This window comes from Neovison vison, chromosome 7 (assembly GCF_020171115.1).
Source record: "Neovison vison isolate M4711 chromosome 7, ASM_NN_V1, whole genome shotgun sequence".
Classification (NCBI taxonomy): Eukaryota; Metazoa; Chordata; class Mammalia; order Carnivora; family Mustelidae; genus Neogale; species Neogale vison.
Genome location: NC_058097.1, coordinates 158,797,167 through 158,810,635, shown reverse-complemented (window position 1 = coordinate 158,810,635; position 13,469 = coordinate 158,797,167). Strand labels below are relative to the sequence as shown.

Here is a 13,469-nt window from a genome sequence, read left to right as displayed (position 1 = left end):
TCTTCTTTAGCCTTCCTGCAACTCTTTGAGTTAGGTGTTATCGCTGTTATCTCTGTCTTGGAGATGAGGAGACTGGAACTCCACAATGCAAAGACCACAGGACTGCTGAGCGCAGGAGCAGGGACTGAAGCCACTGGGGCTGCTGCCAGGTCTGGGATTAGCTGAACCTCCTAGGCCCTTCGCTCTGGTAATCCCAAGGGTTTAAGGTGGGAGCAGCCCCCGCCCATGAATCCCTGGGACAGGAAGTGTTCCCAGTTTCTCCTGGCTTGGGGCCAGGGTCTTGTCCAGCCTCACATGCTTGCTGGGGATTCCAGGCTGGGAGGCAGATCCGCAGTTTCTTTGGTCCCTGTCTGGCCAGGACAGTGCCCAGCAGCACGGGCTGCCCATGGGCACTGCCATCCACTGTGTGGGTGCCTGTAAGAGGCACTGGGGGCAAGCTCCTGACTCACAGGCTCAGCCTGCCCTAAGCTCTGGGGCCAGCCTGGTTAGCTTCCCCTGCTGTCAGCCCCCTGAGTGGGGCCAGAGGGGGCTCCCTGAGGAGCTCCGGGCTCTAAGTCCCAGCCCCTCTAGGAGGAGGCGGTGGCCGCAGCTCAGCAGCCAGAGGCTTCTCAGCTCGGAGCTCCAGAGCCAGATGTAACATTGACCTTAAATGGTAAAAGCTCCCCAGAGTGAAGAGAGGCTGGCCAGAGGAGGAAAGGGGAATAACTCAGTTTTAGGTAAGTCATTGCTAAATCTAAGAATAACCTGCTCTTCAGCTGGGACGCAAGGGAACCCTTCTCCTCCTTAAAGGTACAGGGTGCTGGGATGGGGGCGCTTGACTTTAACTTTCAGGGGAGTTGGCTTTGTTGGGTGCCATTTCAGCTGAATATTTTTACTGTTGCTGTCATGATTTTTAAATAAGAAGTGAATCTTGCCAGTCCTAACTTAATTAAACCGTGCTCTGTCTGCTGCTGTTGGAAAGCATGCACAGGCTAGGGTGAAAATGTGGGTTCTGACTGGAGAGCCCACCCCCAGATTTCCCGTAGGCCCCTCTGGGGAATAGAGGGTCCCCAGCTTATGTAAGCCCCCCCGGCAGGGCTTCCCTCCCACTGCCGGCTACCCCTTGCCCAGCTCTGCTCTGTGCTTACTTGTGTCTCCCTCTGTCTGCTCCCCCAACCCTGTGCCACAGTCCTGTCCACTTAGGACCCTGTGCAGGCCCAGCCCTGTCTCTATCCTTGATCCTGCCCCTGTTTCTGTCCCTGCTCTTCCTGTCCTGTGTTCTGGTCTGTTTTCATCTCTGTCTCCATCTCTCTTTCTGCGTCCAGCTTTGCCCCCTGTGCCCCTTCCCTCCTCCATGGAGGGGGTACCTGTGCCCAAACTGTGCCCCTAGCCCTGCTCACCTCAGGAAGCTCAGTGTCAAAGCTCTCGTACTATAAACGGCACTCAGGCTGGCTTTCTCCAAAGGAAAGGCCAGCAGACAGAAAGCAGAGAAGGGCCTAGATATCTTGCTCCCTCCTGCCCAGGAAATATTTGTGAAAGCCTGGAGATGCTCTGCAGTTCGAGTCAACAGAGTGTAGGGTCTGGGAACCCTGGCCAGTACTTCTTCCCCCCAGAGCTTGGCAGCTGGTGTACTCTTAACTCTCTCAGACTGCTCTTTGGGAGTTGCTGGGTGTGGGGAGTAAAGCAGCCCACAGGCTTGTCCGAGCTGGATCTCCAGCAGGGGAAAGGAGGAAACTTCCCAGGACTGTTCTGGCTGGAAGCACTAGGGAGTCAGAGTCTGCTAAGGGCTCCATCATCCCCACCAGGGGCAATGACATGCTGGTGACACAGGTGGGGTTAACTCCCCTGCAACCTCACCCAGTACTTTTCTGGAGAAGAAATACAGTTTAAATGACTTGCCAAAGGTCAGACCACTAAGGAAGAGCCGTTCTAGGACTCGAACCCAGGTCTGACTCTAACGGCCTAGTTAGCATAGCTATGAGTGAGAGGGTACTCCCATTTCCGGTGATATCTGACCAAATGGACAATACAGTTGTCATCGTCATGTTTGGTTATCCTTGATACAGTGGTGGGTGTGTGTGTGTGTGTGTGTGTGTGTGTGTCTGTGTTGGAGGTGACTATATTCACATCTAATGCACATTTCTTTATGTTTCTAGTAAGTGGGACATTCCTGCATACTCTCAAAGGTCATCTGGGAGATATAAAGAGGTGCTAATTGCTCCAGCATGATCAGTGATCCCATAAACATATTTTCTGGAAGAAGGAAACAAACAAACAAACAAACAAAGATACCATTCTTGATGTGCATCGAACCCTGTTCCAAGCACTTCCCATATAGTAATTCAGCATCCAACACCCTCTAGGGTAGGAATTATTGTTACTGTCCTCATCTTGTAGATGGGGATGTTTTAGTATAGAGATGTCACACAGCTGGTGAGAGGTGACCCCAGGCACCTGTCTCTGCAGGCTCTGTTCCTAACTACCATGCTCTGTTTTTCTCCAGTTGGTGCCACATCTTAGGGGGCAGCGGGGAAGCAACGACTGTCTTCCGATGCTCTGTCTAAGGCTTTCCGTGTGGGATTTCTTGTGCCCTCCTCAGTAGTGCCATCAGGGTGGTATTTTTACTCAGTTTTACAGGGATGACACTAGGACTAGGGCATGTTACATGGCTTGTCCAAGGTCACCCAGCCACCCCCAGCCACAGAGCAGGGAAGTTAGTATCTTGGGTGAGGATTATTAATGCCTTCTTATTGGCACTGATTTCTGGGGGTGGGGAGTCTTAACCAGTGGGCTCCTAGCTTCAGGCTGAGGGTTCTGAGTCTCTGTGACAGGAAGCTGAATGCCTGGCCTGATGGGCTGAACTACATGTATGGTTCTCAGCTCCTCAAATGGCCCTGCCTCTTCCCCCAGTCTTGGTAATGAAGGTGGATGGATGCCGCTCACACCTCCAGCAGGAGTGGAGACTGAGCCCTGTGAGGGCAGAGACCTTGTCTCATTCTCCACTGTGTGTCCCACATCCAGAGTGATGCTGGGTGGTGCTGAGGGTTCAGGATCAATTCGTTTTCCTTACGAAGGGATGGACGTGATGCTCATACAGTGTGCTGCAGTTAAATGGGGCCCTGGCTTATTGTGTATATGCCTGATGATCAGATTCTTTTAGCCTGGCCAATTGGGGTCTCAAGTTAGCTACCTCCCCCAACCTTGCCACCTCTTCCGGGAAGCCCCCATGGGGCCACTGGGCTGGCTCTCAGCCGTTCTCTCTATGACTCAGCTGTCATCTGAGGGGTCTTGACCAAGGAGAAGCAGAGACCTAGATGGGTGGTAGAGGAGAGATTTTGCCCGTGCCACTTGGGGAGTTCTTTGAATCAGGGGAAGGGAGATAGAGAAAGAGTTCTTGTGTAGTAAATGTAAAAACTGATAGAAATTGAGTCCTACTTGATGTCCTGCTAGATTGTTATTTCACTTAATCCTTGTGATAGTGAGGAGGCTGCTGTTGTGGAAAGAGGTATAGCGGTGTGCCCATGACTCAGGTCATGATTCCAGAGCCTTCTAGTGTAGCTAGAAGGTGGTGAGCAGGGATTCAGCTCGGGCTGTTTGGGTCCAAAGCAGGGACTTCCTGTGTTAGATGCCATCCTGCCTCTAGTTTGTAACATGTGTCTTGGGGAAGTTATTGGGTGCCACAGTCCAAATGATGGAAAAATCAAGAAAAGGGGGAAAGGGATATTGTGTTTTCCTTATAGACTCTGGAGGTCAGAGCCTGAGGTTCAGGGGACAGCTCAGGGGCAGCCTCACCGGATGGGATGCAGAGGCAGCAGAAACCTGTGACCTTGGACAAGCCCCGCCTTCTCTGCAAGGGTCTTCTCCAGAGGAGAAGGAAAGGAGGTGATAGCCAGTCAGCCAGAAAACCTCCCCCTCAGTGCGCCACAATTGTAAAAAACAATTTTCAAAGGCTGGGGTTAATCAGTTCTGGTTACTTTCTTCCTAGTACTTTTTAGATGTATAATTTTTATTCAACTTCTTTTTCTGGTAATGAAAGTAATATATGTTCTGTGCTAAAATTTCTTAGAAAATATAGAAATAGATATAAATAAGAAATACAGAAGTAAATATGAAGAAATAAAAAATCCCTCCAGAATCCTGCCACACAGAGATAAATATTGGGTTTTGTTTTTTGCTTTTTAAAGATTTTACCCATTTATTTGACAGAGAGAGAGCACAAGCAGGGGGAGTGGGAGAAGGAGAAGCAGGTTCCCCACTGAGCAGGGAGCCTGATACAGGACTTGATCTCTAGACCTCAGGATCATGACCCGAGCTGAAGGCAGATGCTCAACCAACTGAGCCACCCAGGCACCCCAAATATTGTTAATATTACAGTGTATTTCTTTCTTTATCTTTCTCTGTATTTTAAAAAACTAAGGTCTTACTATGTGTGGTTTTGTAGTCTGTTTTAAACATTTTTTTAGAGATTTTATTTATTTATTTGAGAGAGCACATGCACACAAGCAGGGGTCGGGTGGGGGGAGGGGCAGAGGGAAAGGGAGAAGCAGACTCCCCACTGAGCAGGGAGCCTGACAACGTGAGGCTCAATCCCAGGGCTCTGGAATCATGACCCGAGGTAAAGGCAGATACTTAACTGACTGAGCCATCCAGGTGTCCTGCTTTAAAAATTTTTAAGACTTGGGGCGCCTGCGTGGCTCAGTGGGTCAAAGCCTCTGCCTTTGGCTTGGGTCATGATCTCAGGATCCTGGGATCTAGCCCTGCATCAGGCTCTCTGCTCAGCAGGGAGCCTGCTTCCCCCCACTCCCTTCTCTCTGCCTGCCTCTTGGCCTACTTGTGATCTCTGTCTGTCAAATAAATAAATAAAAATCTTTTAAAAAACTTTTTTCTTAAGACTTAGTTCTTCCAGGGCAGTTTTAGGTTCACAGCTGGAAGGAAGGTACAGAGATTTCCCACATACCCCCTGCTTCGCATATGCACAGCCTTCCCCATTAGCAACACCCCCTACTAGAGTGGTTCATTTGTTACAATGGGCAAACCTACACTGACACATCATTATGAGCCCAAGTCTACAGTTTACCATTGGTTTCACTCTTGTTGTTCATTCTCTGGGTTCAAGCAAATGTATTAGGACATGTATCCAGCCTTTTCGTATCATGCAGCGTAGTTTCACTGCCCTAGAGATCCCCTGTGCTCCAGCTACGCACCCTTCCTTCCAACCCTAACTCCTAGCAACCACCGATCTTTTTACTCTCTCCATAGTGTGGCCTTTTCGAGAATGTCAGATAGTTGGAACCACACAGTATGTGGCCTTTTCAGACAGGCGTCTTTCACTTAGCAACATGATTTGAGTCTCCTGCATGTCTTTTCATGGCTTGATAACTCATTTCTTTTCAGCAGCGGATAATACCCTGCTGTCTTTATGTACTACAGTTTATTTACCCACCCACTTACTGAGGACATCTTGGTCTGACTATTTTTTTTAAACCAGAAATTTTATCATGATCACTTTTCCCTCTCATTAAAGATACTTCAAAACATGATATTTTGATGGTTGTATAATACAGAGTAATTTTAGCTGTGCCACGGCTCATGGTTCCTCTTGTTGGGCATGTACAAATATGGTTTTCCTTGGGGGACAGTCCCAGTTGCGCACACATGATGGCTTTTCTGTACATGTATGTAGTTTGGAAACTCAGCCCTCAGAGGCGGGCTTGTGCGGTGGGGCCCACGGTGGGGCTTATTCCGCAAGATGATAGTAAGTGGGGTACTGACTCAGCCCTAAACACACGTACTCACATCACAAGAATGTTATTCCCTTGTCAGTTATTTTTAGTCTTTGCATGAAGAAGAAAGCCTAGATCTGAGGTAGCCTGGGAATGAGGGGGCTTATAGGACTCTCAGCACTAAAACCAGAAGTCTGAGGCCACTCAGGACAAGATGTTCACCCTGGCTTGAACCGAGTGTGCCTTCAACATCTTTCATACCCAGGCGTGTCTCCCTTTCCTGACAAAGTGAGTGCAAGCCTTGGGCCTGGAAACTTTGTCAGGCAATAACCAGTATTTAGTAAGTGTTTTCACTTTGCTTTTATAACTCTTCTCTTTGTGATATAAGTGGGACAGAGTTGTCCATTTATGGTAGGGATAGAAAGTTTCCTTTTTGGATAAATGTAAAGACAAGGGTAGCTGACACTTTCTGAGACTTACTTTGTGCTGGGTGCTGTGATCAGGCCTTACTGGCAGTACCTCATTTCGTCCACATGGCAACTGGCTGAAGTAGTTGCTCTGATCATCCCTGTTATACAGATTAGGAAACTGAGGCACAGAGAGCGCAAGGCACTTGTCCAGTAACACAAAGCTGGGAAACAGCAGAGTTGGGACTTAACCCTGGTTTTCTAGCTCATTGCTAAGGCAAATTAAAAAATGTTAAACCAATCAACATTTAGGTGGCACATGGACATGGCAAAAAATGTGATGGTGTTATGCGGGTGTCCCAAGTTTAGGAAACACTGGCATGGAGGAAATCAGGATTCTATGAGCAGCGGCACTAGTGAATGCAGGACGTGGGGGACGAGATCATACACTGCTCAGAGAGGCTGGCATGCAGGGCAGAGGGCATGGCGGCTGCCCTGGAAAGAGACACACAGGACCACATGGGGTGCTGCCACTGACTGGCTAACTGGGAGGTATTTCCAGAAGCCCAAGGCATCGGGAGAGGAAGCCTGAAGACACACTTATTGTTGCTTAAACACGTGTGGTCAAGAGTGCTGGCCCCCAGACAGGAGGTGTCAACCACACCTACCCTGATTATCATTGTGGGAGATGTCATCTTGAGCTAGAGGCAGCACTGTGTTCTGGTGGGACGTGTGGCCCCTGGAGTAACCGTGTGGCTCCACCATGGGCCATCTGTCTATCTTGGCTGTACCTAATCTCGCAGAGCTTCAGTTTCTTCTTCTGTGAGATGGAGATAATGATGGTGATTTACAGGGTCAAATTCCTTAGCCAGAGTCTGTTCTTAGCAGCCAATAAACATTAGCTATTATTGTAGCTAGCCTCTGTCTGTCCTCTTTCAGAGATTCCATCAGGGAGATTTCTGTATGGGGTGAGGCTTTGCCCGTAATTCTGAGTCCTATCCTCACCTCCATTAATGCCCCAAGGACAGTAGTGGACTTATTCTCTAGATGACTGTCATTGGCATTTGGTGGGTTCTCTAAGGAGGTCCAATGAAAGCAACTTATTCCTTCACTTAAGCTGTAGGTTTCGTGGAGAAGTCAATCTAACATCTCCTTTATGATGGATAAGGCTGGTATTGGAGAATGGGACTTATACTGGCAGGCAAGCAGGCTTTCTTTATTATTATTATTATTATTTTAAAAACCCAATTCCAGTTTAACATATAGTGTTGTTTTAATTTCAGGTGTACACCCCACCCATCCTTCTACCTTCCTCACCTCTTATAACCACAAGTTTGTCCTCTATAGTTAAGAATCTCTTTCTTGGTTTGTCCCTTTTTTCCTCTTTTCGTTGTTTTGTTTCTTAAATTCCATATATGAGTAAAACCCTATGATATTTGTCTTTCTCTGAATGACTTATTTCACTTGGCATTATTCTCTCTAGATCCATACATGTTGTTGTAAATGGTAATATTTCATTCTCTTTTATGGCTGAGTTATATTTCTTTATACATAGGTATATCACATCATATTTATCAGTTGATGGACACTTGAACTGCTTCTATAATTTGGCTATTATAAATAATGTTGGTATAAACATAGGGGTGCATATATCTCTTCGGATTAGTGTTTTTGGGTAAATACCCAGTTGTGGATCATATGGTAATTGTTTTTATTTCTTTGAAGAACCTCCACATGTTCTACCTCATGCACTCCCACCAACAGTGCTTGAGGGTTCCTTTTGTTCCACATCCTCACCAACACTTTCTTCTTGAGTTTTTTATTTTAGGCGTTCTGACAGGTGTGAGGTGATGTTTCATTGTGGGTTTGATTTGCATTTCCTTGAGGCTGGACATCTTTTCACATGTCTGTCGGCCATTTCTATGTCTTCTTTGGAGAAATGTTTGTTCATGTCTTCTGCTCATTTTTAAATTGGATTATTTGTGGTTTTCTGGTGTTGGGTTGTGTAACTTCTTTATATATTTTAGATACTAACCCTTCATTGAGTATGTCATTTGCAAATATTTTCTTCCATTCAGTAGGTTGCTTTCCAGTTTTATCAATTGTACTCTTCACTGTGCAGAGAATTTTTATTTTGATGAAGTCCCAATAGTTTCTTTTTGCTTTTGTTTCCCTTGCCTCAGGAGACATATCTAGAAAAAATCTTGCTATGGCCAATGTCAGAAAAATTACTGCCTCTTCTATCTTCTAGGATTTTTATGGTTTTGGGTTTCACACTTAGGTCTTTAATCCATTTTGAATTTATTTTTGTGTATGGTGTTAGAAAGTGGTTCAATTTCATTCTTTTTAAAATTCGATTTTGTTAACATATACTATATTATTAACTTCAGGGATAGAATTTAGTGATTCATTAGTTGCATATAATACCCAGTGCTCATTACATCAAGTGCCCTCCTTAATGCCCATCACACAGTTACCTCATTCCCCTACCCATCTCCCCTCCAGCAACCCTGTTTGTTTCTTAAAGTTAAGAGTCTCTTATGGTTTGTCTCCATCTCTGTTTTTATTTTTTTTCTTCCCTTCCCCTATGTTCATCTGTTTTGTTTCTGAATTTCCACATATGAGTGAAATTATATGGTATTTGTCTTTCTCTGACTGGCTTATTTCGCTTAGCATAATACCCTCTAGTTCCACCCATGTTGTTGCAAATTGCAAGATTTCATTCTTTTAGATGGCTGAATAATATTCCATTTGCATGTGGCTGTCCAGTTTTCTCAACACCATTTGTTGAAGAGACTATCTTTTTCCCATTGCATATTTTTACTTTCTTTGTCAAAGATTAATTGACAAAGTTGAGGTTAAGCCAATTTACCCCATCCCTACGGAGTGCCCTCTAGTGGAGGCAGGTCCCGCTTAAATCATAGAGCAAGGAGGAGCAAGTAGAAAGTGTTTCCCCTGCAAGCAGCACATTCCCAAGAGAAAGGGAAGAGGAAAGGGCTGAGCTAGTCAGGATGACTCTTGTCAGAACTCACTATCAGATATCCATTTTCCTGGCAGGTGGAGGTTGGGGGGAAGCCAGGAGTCTTACACTCTTGTGGCTCTTTCCACGTGAATGAAACAATCATGTAGGAGAAGCATTACGCCCTTAATGGGACTACAGTGAGGGCCTAGCCCAGGCTCTGTTGCAAAGCTGGTCTCTCAGGTGATGTACATTTGGCAGATATGTCACACCCTCGTAACAGGTAGGGAGTTTTTCATGTTACAGGGGCTGCCATGTAGTCCCAAGAGGGTGGCCACCCCAGCTCCTCCTTTTTCCCAAAAGATGGAACCCCATCCTTTCTCTTCACAAGTTGCCCAGTGGGCACCTGTTTGAAGAACAGTCTTTCTGGGGACAAGAAAAGCATCCAACCAGAATTGTGTGGTATGAATTTCGTTTCATGCAAATTCCATTTAGGCAGCTCCAGTCAGACAGCAAATGATCTCCTAATCACCCCTTCCTCTGGGATACTTTATATAGATAGACAATGAAAGGAGGAGTTCAGAACTACCATTGTTTGATCATGCTATTCATGCCAGGCATTTTATATGTACTATCTTGTTAAACTCAGACCATAGCCATCTAAGGAAGATGTTTGTGAGCAACCAATTCAGGCCACTAATTCAAGACAACTAAGAGTAACTAGTAAGTAAAGAAAGAGGAGTCGAATTAAAAAACCATCAAAACCCTAATCCACAGCAACTTCCATCTGTTTGGCTCATGCACCCAGGCCATAGGGCAGAGTGAGAATGTTCAGCTCCTGTCCCTGCTCCTATAGCTGGAGCCCAGGTGGTCCTGGCACTGCTGCTTGGAGCAGAGGCTTTGAGCTTTGGGGCAAGAGTCTGGCAACCTACTCTATTTGGACTTCTCTCCTTTGTATCTCTCTTTTGTCTTCTTTCAGTATGTGACAATCCTGATCAGGTCTCATAACCTTGTCTATGGGCAGACCCCTTCTTCTAGTAGGAAAATACAAGTCTAGAATCTCTATTGCAAGAAATGCCATGTACTACACTCTCCAACTCACCAAGACTTGTGCCCTAAAAGATCATAGATCTTGCCATGGTCACCCCGTCTGCATCAGAGGCAGTGTGAGGTAGTGGTTGGGACCTCAGCTTCTCAAGTCAAATGACCTGAATTCAAGTCTCAGCCTGGCCACTTACTGCCTGACCTTGGGCAAATGATCTAACTTTTTCTCCTTTCTTTCCTGATGTACAAAATAGGGCTGACAATAACCACAATATATCTTGCTCAAAGACTTTTTATGAAGATGAAATGGATTGGTGTATTTAAATAAGCCCTGTGTATAGGTACTTAATGAATAATAACTGTTATTCAAGCCCAGGTTAACATCAAGCTCATGAAACTCCTCTATTTTGTGGCCCCAGATGGTTGGGTTTTTCAAAGGGCTGTCCTGTCACGATATTTTCAATCTGTTTGGGGCTTGGGTCCTTGTAGGAAGAATATAATGTTTTCCTGGGCTTCTTACCTAAGTCATATTTCTTGTTCCCCAGCTGGAGTCAAAGTGGTCCCTAATGTAGGTTGAGAGGTGATGGTGATGAGGCTAAGTATGGTCAGGAGGAACCTGTCTCTGGATGCCAAGAGGACCCCCTAAGGAGCATCATCTTGGAGATGTTCCAAGGTCCTAAGCCTGGTCAGTGGCCTGGAGTTGATTGTTCACATGGATATGATAATCAAACTCATTATTGAGACTGAAGTATATAATTCTGAATGTGTGTGTACTAATGTATGGTGAGAGACAACACTTTCCAGTGGCAAAAACAAACAAACAAACAAAAAAACCAACCCTGGAAGATGAAGCTTATGCTCAGAAGGTAGAAAATTCTGAGGGGTGTTTCACCCAGACTATAGTCTGGTCTGCTAACCATCTTTGCCTACAACAGAAGAGACTTCCCCAGAGCACAGGGTCCTGGATGCCTTAGATAAGCATTTCTCTCTGGAGTCCCCTTTTATTTTGTAGAAAGATGGGGTTTGCTCAAGGTAATTCAGAGAATCAAAGGAAAAAGTAGACAGCTAGGCCTCAGGAAGATAATCTCCAGGGCAATGCTGAGGGACCTAATAGCAGGAACTTGCCAACTGTTTTTCTAGAGCAAAGGTTTTCTCTAGGACAAAGGTTTTCTTGATGGTTCATATCATTAATTTACAAAATTATTTTAGCATGTACCTCTGATTTATGTGCATTGTTTTATTTTAAATCATATTCATGAGCTACATTAGTATGCCAGTTATTTTGTAAAACATATAAAACAGAAAATTTTAAGGATGAACAAAATGAGTTTGCATAAGAGATTTTCTCTCCCTCTGTCCCTCCCACTGCTTGTGCGTGCCTCCTCTCTCTTAAACAAATAAACAAATAAATAAATAAAATCTTTTAAAAATTATTTATTTATTGGAGAGAGAGACAGAACATGAGCAGGGGGGAGGAGGCAGAGGGAGGGGGAGAAGTAGAAACAGGGCCTTGTGGCACCTGGGTGGCTCAGTGGGTTGGGGCCTCTGCCTTCAGCTCAGGTCATGATCCCAGGGTCCTGGGATCAAGCCCCGCATCGGGCTCTCTGCTCAGCGGGGAGCCTGCTTCCTCCTCTCTCTCTGCCTGCCTCTCTGCCTACTTGTGATCTCTGTCTGTCCAATAAGAAAAAAAAAAAAAGAAAGAAAGAAACAGGGCCTTGATCACAGGACCCTAAGATCATGACCTGAGCCCAAGGCAGACATTTAACCGACTAAGCCATCTAGGTGGCCCCCAGTCAAGGCTTTAAACCCTTCAGCCATACTTACAGACAATTTCTTGGGTTACTTCCATTTATAACTAATCATATCCGTGGCATGTGGTTTTTCACATGGTTGTATTGGAAGGCAGCCTTATTTCCCCATGTACAGACAATTCTGACAGGTCTGGGGTTCACAGGGCTGTACACTGATAGAGGCAGACAGTTCTCTGGTCAGCTGGGCCCAGCAGAGAAATTGGGGTATGAGGATGGACCTCAAGGATATGGCAAATTAGACCCAGAAACACTTGGCAAGGTGTCCCAGTCCCATGACTCCTACAGTCCATAAGACACAGAAGTTGCTTTCCAACACACAAAGAAAGCAAGCTTGCTTTTAGAGTCCTAAGGGAAGACCCCACGTGCTGAAATTTCTAGGGGGCTTGTTTTGCTTGACAATAACAAGAGTGATAATAATGTACTTATCAGTTACTGTAACCGCTATCATATGTTGGGCACCAGCGACATACTGTGTTAAGTTCTTTATGTATATTCTCTTATATTTTTGTAGCACCCTGTGAGAAGGTAATAATATCATCTCCATTTTGATGAGAAAACTAAAGCTTTCTGAGGTTCATTAGTTAACTCAGGATTTCAGTGGTAAGTGGCAAGATCAAGGCTCAATTGCCATGGTGCAAAGTGCATGCAGCCCAACAACAGATGGAGGTAGAGGCTGTACCAGTAAGACCTTAAAAAAAGTTAGGGGGCTCCTGGGTGGCTCAGTGGGTTAAGCCTCTGCCTTCAGCTCAGGTCATGATCCCAGATAGAGCCCTGCATCAGGCTCTTGGCTCTGCAGGGAGACTACTTCCCCCACCCCCAGCCTGCCTCTCTACCCAATTATGATCTCTGTCTATCAAATAAATAAATAAAATCATTTTTAAAAATTTAAAAAATTAAAAGGTTAGGTCATCAGGGATTTATAGAGCAGTATTAAGGGAAGCTAGAACCTTGCATGTTTATAGTAGGTTCTTGATGGATACCGAGTGAGTGAATGAATGAACAAACACTCCTAGGTTTGAAGACGGTGAATGTCTTCCAATATCCATCCCTGGTGCTGAAATGAAGACAACACAAAATGAAGGGGTGCCAGGTTCTAGGCTTGACTCTGCTTCCAGCTCATTTGTGCCCTTGAGCAAATCACTTCTGCCTTCTGAGCCCTTGGTTTCCTCATCTGTGAGCCATTCATTCTCCAAGCCCTAGTGATTTACCTCCATAGTTGTATGACTGAGGCTGTATTGGAGCATTGATTGTGTTAGTTGCTACATCTGTGACAAGGAGGACTGCAGGTTTGTTAGAAGAGTCAGCTATTATTGTCTGTTTTCTAAAAGCCCATGCAGGGCCTTTGTGGGTAGTCAGAACTGGCGTCAGTCCAGAGTAAAATGGAAGGCTGTATATATAAGAAAAGGTTTACTGCTGAAGGGAATGCTTATTCACTCTCTTTCTTATTAACAAGGCACTTGACTCATGCTTTGGACATTTGCTGTTCAGATCAGAGATGGGTTGTGTTTGTTGCTAACAAAAGCAGCCTCTGGAGCCTGGTTCCTCT

The 13,469-nt window shown here is 45.4% G+C and overlaps 1 protein-coding gene across 1 annotated transcript in view; it reads left to right on the top strand.

The window, feature by feature from the left end:
* The first annotated feature begins 569 nt into the window (after positions 1-569).
* The window catches only part of IRAG1 (inositol 1,4,5-triphosphate receptor associated 1), a 126,433-nt gene continuing 113,533 nt past the window's right edge, over positions 570-13,469 (top strand). Inside the window, 1 exon segment of the mRNA XM_044258830.1 lies at positions 570-716. Coding sequence (XP_044114765.1) covers positions 650-716 — 67 coding nt within the window. The 5' untranslated portion in view covers positions 570-649.